Source organism: Meles meles, chromosome 4, assembly GCF_922984935.1.
Source record: "Meles meles chromosome 4, mMelMel3.1 paternal haplotype, whole genome shotgun sequence".
Lineage (NCBI taxonomy): Eukaryota > Metazoa > Chordata > Mammalia > Carnivora > Mustelidae > Meles > Meles meles.
The window spans coordinates 106,431,901-106,445,649 of NC_060069.1; the positions used below are offsets into that span (position 1 = coordinate 106,431,901).

The window sequence follows — 13,749 nt, forward strand, 5'->3', positions numbered from 1 at the left end:
TTGAACTGTTAAATCATATATATGTGTATGTATATTTTATATGTATAATGAACATACTTACAAATTTGGTTCACTTGTATTTTAGTGTAAACTTTTTTATACCAAATAACTTATTATACCATAATAACTTCTTATACCATAATAACTTATTATAACCATAATAACTTATTATACCCATATAACCCAAATAATTTATTATAACCATAATAACTTATTATACCATAAACTTATTATACCATAAGTCTAGTTAACATACATAACCACACATAGATTAAATTTTTCCTGTGATGAGAACTTTTAAGATCTCTCTTAGAAACTTTCAAATATGCAATACAGTATTGTTAACTGTGCTATACATTACATCCCCAAAACTTATTTTGTAACTGGAAGTTTGTACCAGCATAAACTTTTTTAAAGATGACATTTGCGTATTACAAAATTCATCTTGCCCAATTACACATGTAGTCAGAACAGTCTTTGTGTGTGTTGTTTCTGGATGGTCATTCATTTACTCACCAAAACATTTATCAGAGTCTCTTATGAGTCCTAAGATTGTGCTAGGTTCAAAGCATAAAAATGATTAGTTCTAGTTTTGAGGAGCTTAATATCTTCTGGGAGAAGCATTTAATGCTTGTATGCTGTTGATATATATATGTCTTATTACATACATTGTTGTGTTTGGTTTTTGCAGTAACTCTATGGGTCACATTTGATTATCACCATTTCAGAGATAGGGAACTGACCCAACTGGACAAGAGCTCAAATATTCTGGCTTCAGATTCTTTACCAATTCACATTCACTGCTCCTTCCCCTATACTACATTAACTTTTTATAATAGACCTACATTTGTTACGTTGTCTTTTTCTTATGAAAAATTAGTGGCTTTCCTGGGGCCTTGCAATCACTCATGTTAATATCAGTATTAAAGTTATAGATCTCTTAATCGTATGTCGTGAATAAGTCTAGTTATCATCTGTCACCATACAAAGTTATTACAATATTTTGACTGTATTCCCTATGGTATACATTTCATGCTTATTACTAATTTATTTTATAACTGGAAGCTTGTCCCTCTTAATCCCTGTCACCTGTTTTGCCTGCCTTCACCTGTCCTCTCTCTGGTAATCAGCATTCTATTTCTTATATCAGTGAGTTTGTTTCTGTTTTTTCTTGTTTGTTCATTTGTTTTTTAGATTTCACATATAAATGAAATTATATGGTATTTGTCTTTCTTTGTCTGACTTATTTCACTTAGCATAGTACCCTGTAGGTCCATCCATCAGGTTTTTTTAATACTAAGTTGTATAAGTTCTTTATGTATTTTAGATATTAACTAGTTATCAATTGTTTGTTGTGCAAATATCTTTTCCCATTCAGTAGGTTGCCTTTTCATTTTCTCATGGTTTCCTTAGCTATGCAAAAACTTTTTAGTTTGATGTAAATCCATTTATTAATTTTTAAATAATAATACTTATTAATATTAATAATAATTATAATAATATAATTATTAAAGTTTTTGCCCTTGCTTGTTGAGACTATTCTAAAATAATATTGCCAATACCAGTGCCAAAGAGCTTGCAATCTATGTTTTCTTCTAGGAGATTCATGGTTTCAGGTCTTAGGGTCAAGTCTAATCCATTTTGAATTTATGGTGATCAAGTTCATTCTTTCACATGCATTTGTCCAGTTTCCCCAGCATCATTTTTTGAAGAGATTGTACTTTCCCCATTGTATGTCCTTTCCTCCTTTATCATAGATTGATTGACCATATATGTGTGAGTTTATTTCTGGGCTCTCTGTTCCTCTTCATTGATCTTGTGTGTCTGTTTTCATACCAGGACCAAACTTTTCTGATTATTATAGCTTTGAAGTATATCTGAAATCTGGAGGAATGATCTCCAGCTTGTTTTTTTTTTTTTCCCCCAAAATTGCTTTGGCTACTTGGGGTCCTTTGTGGTTCCATTCAAATTCTAGGATTCTTTGTTCTAGTTTTGTGGAAAATGTCATTGGTATTTTGATGAGGATTGCATTGAATGTGTAGATTGCTTTGTGTAGTATGAACATTTTAATGATATTAATTCTCCCAGTCTATGGCATTGAGATATCTTTCCATTTATTTTTGTCCCAGTTTCTTTCATCAGTGCCTTACAGTCTTTGGAGTACAGGTCTTTCACCTCCTTCGTTAAATTTATTCCTGGGTGTTTATTCTTTTTGATGTAATTGTAAACGGGATTGTTTGCTTAATTTCTCTTTCTGATAGATTATTACTAGCATATAGGACTGCAGCCAGTTTCTTTTTTTAATCAATTTATTTATTTATTCATTCATTTAAGACTGTTATATTAATTTCAGCTGTACTGTACAGTTTGGCAATTCACGACTTCCATACATTGCCCAGTGCTCATCACAACAAGTGCACTCCTTAATCCCATCACATATTTAACCCAAGCCCCTACCCGTCTCCCCTCTGGTAACCATCAGTTTGTTCTCTATGGTTAAGAGTCTATTTCTTGATTTCTCTCTCTCTCTGTCTTTATCTCTTTCCCTTTGAAACACAGCCAATTTCTGTATGTTAATTTTGTATCTTGAGGCTTTACCAAATTCGTATATTAGTTGTAATAGTTTTTTGATGATCTCTTTGTTTTTTTATGTGTAGTACTCTGTTATCTGTAAATAGTGATAGACTTACTACTTTCTTCCTAATTATGGATGTATTTATTTCCTTTTCTTGCCTAATTGCTGTAGCTAGGACTTCCAGTACTATGTTGAATAAAAGTGGTGGTGAGAGTGGGCATCTTTGTCTTGTTCCTAATCTTACAGGGAAAACTGTCACCTTTTCACCTCTGTTGTTTGTTGTGCAGAAGCTCTTTCGGTCAGCTGTCAGTTCTTCAGGAGGAATTGCTTTACGTGTAGGTATAGTTTCCGTGTATCCATGGGTAGAGGTGATCAGGATCTTCCTGTGCTACCGTCTTGGACTGTCTCCCTGCTTTACTTTCATTTCTGATTATACTGCAGATTATAGTTGAAAAGTGAAATGTATCATGCCCGAGACTTTCTTTATAAGTCTCCTACATGTTTCCCAGTTTACATCAAAGTGATGCTTCCTTTCCATCAGTCTTACTCTTCTGGGAAGTACCAAGGGTCTCCTGGATCAATCAATATAGCTGATCTTTTCAAATTAAATTACTTCTCTCTTGGTGAGTTTGGGTAAAAAATGGTTTAAGCCAAAGGAAAATGTGGAATTGTCTCATTTTCTCAGGGAATTATAATAAATTGAATGTCGGGTACCTAAATTACTGGTATTGAGTGATAACTGTTTCCCATTCTAGTATATTTTTTATTCACTTTTCAAAGTTATATTCTCAGGTATGTGTTACTAGGAAATAGAGATAGTATAAATGCTTCTTTTGTTTCATAAAAGATATTTAAGGAGGTCTGCACCTTTGCAAAGTTTCCTTTGGGGTTCTGATAAACTGTAAAATCTGGTATTTGGTATTTACGGTATGGACAGATTTAATCCTTTATGGCTTTGTCCTTTTTAGGCTTACCTCTCTCTCTGCCATATTTACTTGCATATAACTTCCCTCACAGGTTCTCTGGAGGCAGGATTTTTGTGTAAGAAATTTTACAGCTCCTCCATGTTATCTCATCCCTAGTAGGTTAACCCTTCCTTTCCTTTCCTTTTCCCTTTCTTTCCTTTTTTCCTTTTCCTTTCTTTTTCCTTTTTCCTTTTCTCTTTTCCTTTTTTCCTTTTTCCTTTCCTTTCCTTTCTTTCTTGAAGGGCATTATAGCTCTCTCATGGCTGCATCAGAACAAATTAAGAGCTGGAAATGACCCTATTTGATCAAAGTAGGGGCATGTAAAAGGTATTAAAAAGTGATTAAATACTTTGTCCACCCAGACTCTAATAAACCTCTAGAAATGAACCCTGAAGTATTATTTATAAGAACATATGACTGTACTTTGTGGTTAATCATTTTCTGTATTTTTGTAGCAAACAGAAAAAAGAATACTACGTTTTATTCTTGGTAAAATTACAGTTGTTTTAGCTACTTTTTTCCCAAGATCTCTAACAAGTTCAGAAGAGGACTAGATAGGAATTTTTGGTGTCATATCATTGGTGTCCTTCCTTGATCATATTATGTTCAATATTTTTTATCAGTAACTTGGATAAAAAACAAACATGTTTGAATTCATATTAGACCCTGAACTGGGAGGAATATCTTCTATTAGGCATAACTGAAACAAGATATGAAAGAGCTGAAGTCCAGAAGATAAATGTGGTATCACTAATGTACAGCCCTGAGTTTAGATTTAAAAGATCTATCATATAAGCATAGACTTAAGAGCGTTTTACATGGAAAAAGAAATAAAAAGTATAGATGACTTAATTGACCACAAGCTTAGGATAAGCTGATAGTGTGACAGAGTTGCTAAAAATGTTTATAGAACTTAGCAGAACAAGATTGTGATAGTACTGATAAACCATATCCTGCTTCTACCATGCCTGGAGGGCCATGTTCAGATGGGAATGCTTTGGGATGGACATTGACTTACTAGCTCACAGGAAATGAGCTATTTGATAGGGGGTCATTGATGGAACTGACCCTCATTTTGAGAGGAGAGAGAGGGGCCTGAATGAAAATGTGTTAGCCTTATCATGTGATACCTGGAACTCCAGAGGGCAGAACTTGGATGGCTGGATGGAAGTTGAAGACAGAGTTAGTCAAACTCAGTGTGATGGCAGTATTAGGTATTTTTGCAAGGAAGAGACACAGGTTACCTTTTTCCATTGGTGTTATAAGGATATTCAGAGAAGACGAGTTAACAGAGAGCTGTGACACCTGCCTCACTGCCTCCTTTGACTCAGTGTTTTCAGGAAGAGTGTTCTAGAGAAATGAAACAACATCCCAGTGTTGCTTTGGATACATCAATGTCTGCTTTATGTGCCTAGCACTTGCCCCTCTGAGAGTAGGCTTTCTGCCAACAGATTTGAAACTTCCCTGTTGGACAGAGTTTAGGAACGAGACACACCAGAGGGGTTTAGTTGCTCATGTAACTTTCTATGGTTGAACACCAACCAGTCTCTGGTCCAGCTGGGAGATTTAATAGCCAGAATACTAATCTAGTGGGTCCAGGACAGCAAATTTAGTTTCTCCAGACACACATGGCATGAGGTATAGCAATTCAGAGAAGGCCATGAGTGTGGCATGAGATTAAAGAAGTTTATACTCTTTTACAATAGAAGGCAATCCCACCCAAGATGAGGACAGATTTCCCTGGACAAGTCTAGATTATAGAAGATGTTACTAGTTTTGGAAGAATTTTAGCTAGGTGATTTCTAAGATCTTTTCAACATAAAGATTTTATAAGTCTGTATTTCTTGAAGTATTAAATATTGTTTATTTGTATGATACAGACAAGTTAATATATGGCCATGTTACTTGATTGTAGATAGCAACAGTACTGATTTTCTTTGGCTTTGAATTCTTCAGCTTTAGTAGAAAGATTGGTAGCTCTTAGATTTATGCAGGCATTGTATCTCTGCATGTTACGTCTAAAGATAGATGTAAAGTGGTCACTTCTGAAAGCTCTTTAAGGGAGACAGGGATAAAGTATCTGAAGGTCTTCATTCTTCATTGAAACTGTTTTGCCAAAGACCCATAACATGGAAAGGAGCCCAAATGACATGTAATTGGAGTCATTCTGCTTTCATAGGAGCAGCATGGTTCTTTGTAAGTTATTCAGGGACACTAAGTTTATGGTTTGCTGTTGACTACTCTGCAATACTATGCTTGTTGGATAGTCTTTCAATTTTGCGGCATGGGTCCTACCCTCTCACATCCCACCCACCTAAACAAACTAATAATACTTAAAAAGTATCTCTTTTGCAAACTATGCATTTTATGTGTCCCTTCATGAATTCGTATAATTTTAATTATTTAATCTTTTGGTATATGGTAGAAGTTGCAAACAAAATTTGGATGAGCGAAACCATCCAATGAGTTGTGGATGAGTTGTGATTTTGTCACTTACTAGTTGTGAACCTTTGGCAATGCCTTAAGCCTGGCTCTTACCCACTGTGCATTGGGAACTCCTCTGCCACTTAGGGTTGTTGTGAGGATTGAAATAAAAATAGGTTTTGTTTTAAACATGAAAATACTCAGTGCAGTTCTCAACATATTTGCAAATAAACATCAATTGTTACTGTACAAATGAGTAGTGACAAGTGGATGGAATGACCACCCTATGTGAGGTAATATCAAACAACAACAGAAAATTCCTGTCCTCATAAACCTTACATTCTAGTGGAGAAAAAAACAATAGGCAAACAATAAATAAAAAATAAGTGAAATAATGGGTAATTTTAAGTGCTATGAAAAGAAGCAAAGTAAGGCAGGGAATAAAGACCTAGGAGGAGGAGGAGAACTGTTCTAGATAGAAAATCAAGGAAAGGGGCTAGTTCTAAGTAAGTAACCTTTGAGCAGAGAGCTGAATAAACTGAGAGAGTGAACATGTTATCTACCCTTGCATAATAAATCACCCCCAAATTTAGTGGCTTATTAATAAAAGTAATTTCTCATTAGTTATTCCTCAGTTTCTATAGGTCAGTAATTGGAGAGTGGTTCTGTTGGGTGCTTTAATCTTGGGATTCCTCATGAGGTTGCTGAGACATCTTGGCTGGGGTTGCTGAAGGCTTGATGGGAGCTAGAGGATACACTTCCAAGCTGGCTGACTCGCATGGCTGGCAGGGGGGTTCTTCTTTACAAGGACCACTGCAAAGGGACAGGCTTCTACCAGAGTGAGCAGTTCAAGAGAACAAAGTAGAAACTGCCATCTTTTAGAACCTAGCTTCAAAAGCCACATACCATCACTTCTACCATGTTCTTTTGGTCACATGGGCCAGCCTGGAGCCAGTGTAGGAGGGCACTACACAAAGCATGAATACCAGGGGTAATTACTGTCAAGAGGATGTCTTAACAAGGTGAATACCGCAGTGAGTCATGCAAGAACTTTATGGGAAGATGTCTCCTTGAAGAGAGGAGAGTAACTGTAAAGGTAAGTTTAAAGGGTTAGAAGGCAAGTATAGCTAGAGCACTGTGATGGGGAAGAGATGAGGTAGATAGGAACAGATCCTATAGGACCTTGAGCAGCATGGCAAGAAGAGGTTGTATTGAGAATGTAAAGAGTTTTGAGAAAAAGCAGCATTACTTGATTTATGTTTTAAAAAGATTATTCTGTTTTTTTTTTTTTTTTTTTTTTTTCAATTCTGGCTGCTGAGTGGAGAATTGATTTTATGGGACAAGAAAAGAGGAAGGAAGGTGGCACAGGTTACCATTACTGTATTTCAGGTACAGGCGGCCTGAGCTGGAGTGGTAGTGGTACAGTCATGAGTAGTGTTCAGGTTATAGATATGCTGTAAAGGCAGAGCCAGCAAATCAGACAGAGAATTGGTAGAGAAGTGTTGGTCTATAGTTATGTTCAGTGGGATTCATTGTGATGCCTCTGCATTTATTGCCTCAACTGTTACTTGAAGATGGCATGCTATGTAATTTGGCCTGTGGTATCAGTGATGGAAAGGATACCTCTTTGAAGAAGGGGTTTATCATATGCTGCTGCTTGAGGGCTTGCACTTGTAGAATTGCACTCCCTTCTGTGCCATCCTTTTTGTCCCTTTTTTAAAATATATATATACTTACATGTATATATATATATATATATATATATATATATATATATATATCAGTCCTGGTTATACTTTTTTTCCTTCTCTTTGGACCATGATAAGCTTCAGAGTAGTGGCTTCGGGAACAGGGTAACTTAGAGCGAAGAGACATTTACGTGGAGAAGTTTGCATGTATGATATAGGAAGGTTTTTGTTTTTTTTTTTAAGGTATGTTACAGGCTTACTTTAAATAACTTACGCTCTGAAGTAACTGTAATTTAATGTTGGTAGTATAGCAATTTATGATGAATAACTTTAATTGTATGTTTAAAAGTCATGTTCACAAGCTTAAATCTGGTTCTCAGAATTAAGCAATTGGAACGTATGAATGTCTCCTTAATATACTGATTACAAAGCAAAAAAAAAAAAAAAAAAAAAAAAAAAGACAGAGCCAGCAAGACTTGATGATGGATTGGGTGTGGAGTGGGGAGGAAATGGAGTGATGGATGCCTTCTAAGTTTTTTGCCTGAGCACAGTCTTAGGAATGATAGGGAAGATGTTGGGTAGGGGTGAAGAGAGATGGTGAGTGGAGTTCTCTCTACCCACTGTGAACGAGCTAAGTTTGAGTGGTCCATTCGACATCCAGGTGTAGCTATCAATATTCTACTGGCCAGAAAATTTTTGATCATGCCTCATTACATGTTTTGATGAATACTTAAGGACTATAGCTATTTCATAGTATGACTAACTAGATAAACTCACATAATTTTAAAAAAGGAAATAGTTATGATTGTGAATTCAGTAACATAGTTAACCATGGGCTAATTTTTTCTGCATCAATAAAAGTTAGGAACTGTAGTTTTCTTTACTTGTAGTCATTTGACCAACTCAAAAACTTAAAATGCTATAGTTTGTGTTAGCCAAAATGTCTTTCACAAATTTTGTATATGTGACAATATATTAAGTGCCAATAAAAGTTTTAATTTCTGAAGGTGGCTATGATTGAAATACTCACTCAAGATGCCTTATTATGCTATACTCTATACATCTGTAACATAAAACCTTAAAAATCACTTTGTTTTCATATTTTTATTTCTCTTGGGGGGAAGAGTTCTATTTTTCTATTTTGCTCTTAAAAGTATAAAATTAATAAAAATACAAATAATACAGTTAGGTTATTGGGGAAAAAAAATCAAATAACTAAAACCCCCCTTTGCCAGTTGGCATTTACTCTGTGCTCTACCAATCCATAGTCTCCCCAGATGGGAACTTCTGCTAGAAGTTTAATAAATACTCTTCCAGATTGTCTTACACACATTTACACACATACATGTGTGTGTACACAAACACATTTGTACATAGAATTCTTTTTTAAAACATAAAATTCGGGCGCCTGGGTGGCTCAGTGGGTTAAGCCGCTGCCTTCGGCTCAGGTCATGATCTCAGGGTCCTGGGATCGAGTCCCGCATCGGGCTCTCTGCTCAGCAGGGAGCCTGCTTCCCTCTCTCTCTCTCTCTGCCTGCCTCTCCATCTACATGTGATCTCTCTGTGTCAAGTAAATAAATAAAATCTTTAAAAAATAAATAAATAAAATAAAACATAAAATTCATATGCAGCTTGCTCTTTTCACTTAATTATCTCTTGGAGACCTTTCTCTGTCATTTTAAAAATATATTATGTAGTACTCTATGGCTTATTTAACTTTGTTGCATGTATTTAGGATTTTTAGGCTTTTATTGTTACAGTGCTAAACTGGACATGCTTGGGCATCATTGGACAGATGTGTATTTATGCTAATATGTCATTATTTCTGTGGAACAGACTTCGGAAGTAAATTTCTGAGTTAGAAAAGAGATAACACCATTAATTTTAATGGGTGCACCATTAATTTTCCTTCCAAGAAGACCCAGTTTATTCTTAAACCAAGTGCCCTTTTGTCTGGTTCCAAATCTACACTTGCTATTAACAATATTTCTTTTTTTCATTTTTATCATTCTGAGGAGCAAAACATTTATATTGTTTTAGTTTTCATTTCCCTCAATATTTTCATTGACCTTATCTTTTTTCAACTCCTTCAGAAGAAATTCTTCAATAAATTGCTTTATGTAATAAGTGAACATCAAATATTTGAATGCAGCTTCATTGATGGAAAGAATCAGGGAGGTAGAAGGTGAAATGGGGGAAGGGAGAGTGAAGGCCTACAATGTGGCAGAACGCAGTGGTTTAGAGAGAAAGCAGAAACAGTATGAGGGCAAAGGCTGAAGCCTAGCGTTGTGGGCAGAAGTGTCAAGTAAAGGCGAAGTTTGGGAGATGGGTTTGGAAAGAGTTCTAACCCCTGAAGAACTGGAGGCCTAGTCATAGAGGGAACCCTATTCCCCTGCCCCCAGATGCAAGGAAGGAGAAATAGACAGTTGGATGGATTCTCTTCTTGTCCTCCAGGGTGTGCATTGCCCTGGCTTTTAAAGGCATTTTTATCTGCAAGAGTCCACCAGTAGGAAGATTAGAAGTGTCTGGCTGAAGTAGACTCCCGATTATGGATGGGGATTGACGGAAAATTCTTTCCTTATGACAATGGTCAGATTCATTACACTGAGTTTCCACAACTACATATATTTGTTTGTTAGCTTTCTAAAATTGGTATGAACAATTGTAAAATTTAAATTGTGCAAGGATGCAGATCATCTGAGATGTTCCAGAGCGTCTGGGACCAGGTTATCTCGGAAGCAGACTACAAAGAGAGCACATGCTGTGTTGGTCTTAGTTGTTTAAAAGCAAGCACTAATGTGTAGTTGGCACCTCTGTGCCACTTTTATTTTCTAGGGCTGTAAGCACAGTCTGTAAAATGCTTGAATAGTTTAATTCATAGCCATTTTATAGGATCACTTCATTGTTCAAAGTTTCTCCTTAATTTCACTTTGTTTAAAAAAAAGAAAGATTTAAAATGAACGATTCATACCAGATTAATTATGTGATTAACGTGTGATTTTTCAAAAAATAAATGGTAATTCCAGTGTATCGAAACCGGTAATTTTTTACTTTAAAACTTAGGTTTTGCTGTTTTCTAAATGTAATAGAGATTGATTTGGAATACACCTTGGGTGTGACTTAAAAGAATAATATTCTTTGTACAAGAAAATCAAGGGAAAAAACAGAATTACTTTACCTTAGATTTTATGGGTATTCAATTCTTATGATTAACTGTAATCCATTGGAAAATGAACCTTAAAGTTAGCCATAAAGAGACTAGATCATTAAGTCATAGAAGTAGATGAATATAGGATGACATTTAGTTTTTGGTTGTTTTTTTGTTTTTTTTTGTTTTTTTTTAGCATTTAAGCCTTTTCATCTAGGTAACAGGACAGACTTCTACAAATCCTTCAGAGTCTTAAGAGAAAAGGAATTTATCTTGCTACTTCTTTTTCTTTTTTTTAAGATTTTATTTATTTGAGAGAGGGAGTGTGCCCACGAGCAGAGGGAGGGGCAGAAGGAGAGGCAGAAGCAGGCTCCCCACTGAGCAGGAAACCTGACTGGGGCTTGATCCCAAGACCCTGAGATCATGGCCTGAGCCCAAATCAAGAGGCAGATGCTTAACTGACTGAGCCACCCAGATGCCCCAGGGCCATATAGATTTAGACTCTCCCTCTGCCTGAGCAAATGCCTCTTTTTAGATGTCTATAGACATTTTGGCTTCCAGGGATGATCTGCAGGCTTCTCCCCATCTCTGGCTGAACATTTGATGCCTTTCTAAACATGGAAGGTTTCAGAGACTAGTGAGCTCCTGGGCTTATAAGGGTAAGAGGCAAAAGTTACAGAATGAGGTATATAGTTAAGGTAAACATATAATTGTTTTAAATGTATTTATTTGTTTATTTCTTTACTTGATGGTTCTTTGTGTTTCTGATCATTTTAGTTAAAGATAGTTGTTTGGGACTGGAGAACTGGTTTATCCAGTGTCTATGGCCTGAGTAAGAGGGTTATGTATATTAACTAGAAACGTTGATAATGTGTCAGTTACGTAGAAATTTTTCTTTTTAAGAAAATTATCCTATTTTACGTGTATCAATGAACATTTGTATAGGCAGAAATTTTGTTATTTCTCTCCTGAAGTTCCCTTTCAAAAAGCAAAATTGCCAAATACTGAAAGGCAAGGAATTTCTTCCTAAGCATAAAATTTGCTTGTTTATCAGTTGGATGCAACTTATTCTATGAATCTTTCTTAACAATTTGTATATCCGGATTATATATTCTTCCTAAAGAATATTCTCTAAGTATTATGAACTTCAAAATGGTCATCTGACTTATGTTCTTTCTTATTTCTCTTCAGAAAGTATCTGTATGTCACGTCTTCTTTTAAAGGAGCATTTAAAAATGAAGTTAAGAAGGCAGAAGAAACTGTCAAAATTGGTATGTAATTACCTGTGACCTAATCATTGCTCAGTCAGCCATTAATTGTGCATTTATTCTGAGATATGTACTGTTCTAGCATGGTAGGAATGACCACAATTAATCAAATTCCTGCTTCTCAGGAACTTCATAACACATTTTTCTGTCTCTGCCTTTGTTTAATTATGGTGGTATTTATTATTATAACATATATTGCTATATCTCATTACTATCTATTATTCCAAGTACACCCTTGGAACTAGGTTGGTATATATTGATATAGGAAGTTCTGATTGGCATGATGCTGAGTTAGATCATTTTAGAGACTAGCATGACGTGCACGTCAAGAAGGAATGTTCTACACATTCACTCCCCCCACCCCACCACAAGAGGACAAAGCCATCCTTTCCTGGGGGTCCAGGAGCAAGGAGTAATTTTAATCTATATTTCATGGATTTTAGAGAGTTTTTAGTGAGCCAAACATTCAGTCCTAACTCTTTAATTGGTATGTATAAAGTTATGCCCTGTCAACTGTAATGTCTAAGAGGAAGCCCATGTGGCTGCCTCCATCTGGCATGTGTGAGACCTATGTAAGGAGTATAGGATTTTCCGAGATTATTGTCTATAAGCCATTCCCACTGGTCACAGCCATAGCGTGTGTGTGTGTGTGTGTGTGTGTGTGTGTGTGTGTTTATCTACCTCTCACTTAAAATTGCTTGAAAGAATTTTCCTGGTGTTGTAATGATCTTGCTTCTGCTTCCAGCTGAACTCCTATTGAAGGAGGCACAAATCACAGTAAACCAGCCTGACAGGACTTCTTTGTCTTCTGCCGAGGTATGACACATAGCCTTCTTAAATGGCAAAGTGTCATTTGCTTTTCCTGCACACAGTTGTCTCTTATCATTTACTTCCCAAACTTATAAACACAGACAAGCTCAGAAGCTTAAGTTGATTTTCACTCAAGTAAACAGAACACAGGCGTGCAGGAAAAGGAGAGGAGCATCAGCAGTGAGAGAAGGCTGAGTCTGAGAGCAAAGATAAGCAACGTGGAGTGAATTTAGAAGAGTGGAGAAGAATACTGCAGCTCATTTCTTTAAAATGAAAAGCAATAAGAGAAAAGGAGAAAATAATGAAAAACTAGCAGAAAAAAACTAGCCTATCAAGTTTCCTTGAAAATATCTTTTCAAATTATTGCTCCCTACAGACCTGAATAAATGGGGGAAGCAAGGAGAAGACTAATAAGCCATCCTTTCTTCTGGTGCTAGGAATTATGTGCTATAATTATGAATATTAATAACAGTACTTCCAGCTTACAAAGCTCTTTTCTTAGAAGTTGCTCCATACAGTTCATAAACATTTTCTGTAATCCTTGCAGTATGCCCATGAGTAAGATAGGTTACAAAGAACTATTATTATTAATTATAATGCATGGCAACTAAGGAAAAGAATATTGCTGCAGAACATGTGTTCTAAGTTTGCCAGCTTTTACCAAAAATGTGGTACAAAGCTTTCTACCATGGTGAATTATGAAGCAACATTTCATTTGCTTGCATATAAAGGAATACAAAGGTGTAAGGAGAAAAAAATTGATTCATTTCACCTTTCCTTCATCCTTTTCTGCAGACTCAGTAGATGAATCCTTTCTGTGATTTGCCCTTAAACTTTCAAGGACAAGGGCTGATACAGAGCTCTCTCATCT

At 35.9% G+C, this 13,749-nt stretch overlaps 1 protein-coding gene across 1 annotated transcript in view; it reads left to right on the forward strand.

Moving 5' to 3' along the window:
- Window positions 1–13,749, forward strand: part of MORC1 (MORC family CW-type zinc finger 1) — a 190,733-nt gene that overhangs the window by 64,921 nt on the left and 112,063 nt on the right. Inside the window, exons 10-11 of the mRNA XM_046003678.1 lie at window positions 11,992–12,071; window positions 12,814–12,884. Of these exons, the coding sequence (XP_045859634.1) occupies window positions 11,992–12,071; window positions 12,814–12,884 (151 nt within the window). The remainder of the gene's footprint in view (window positions 1–11,991; window positions 12,072–12,813; window positions 12,885–13,749) is intronic.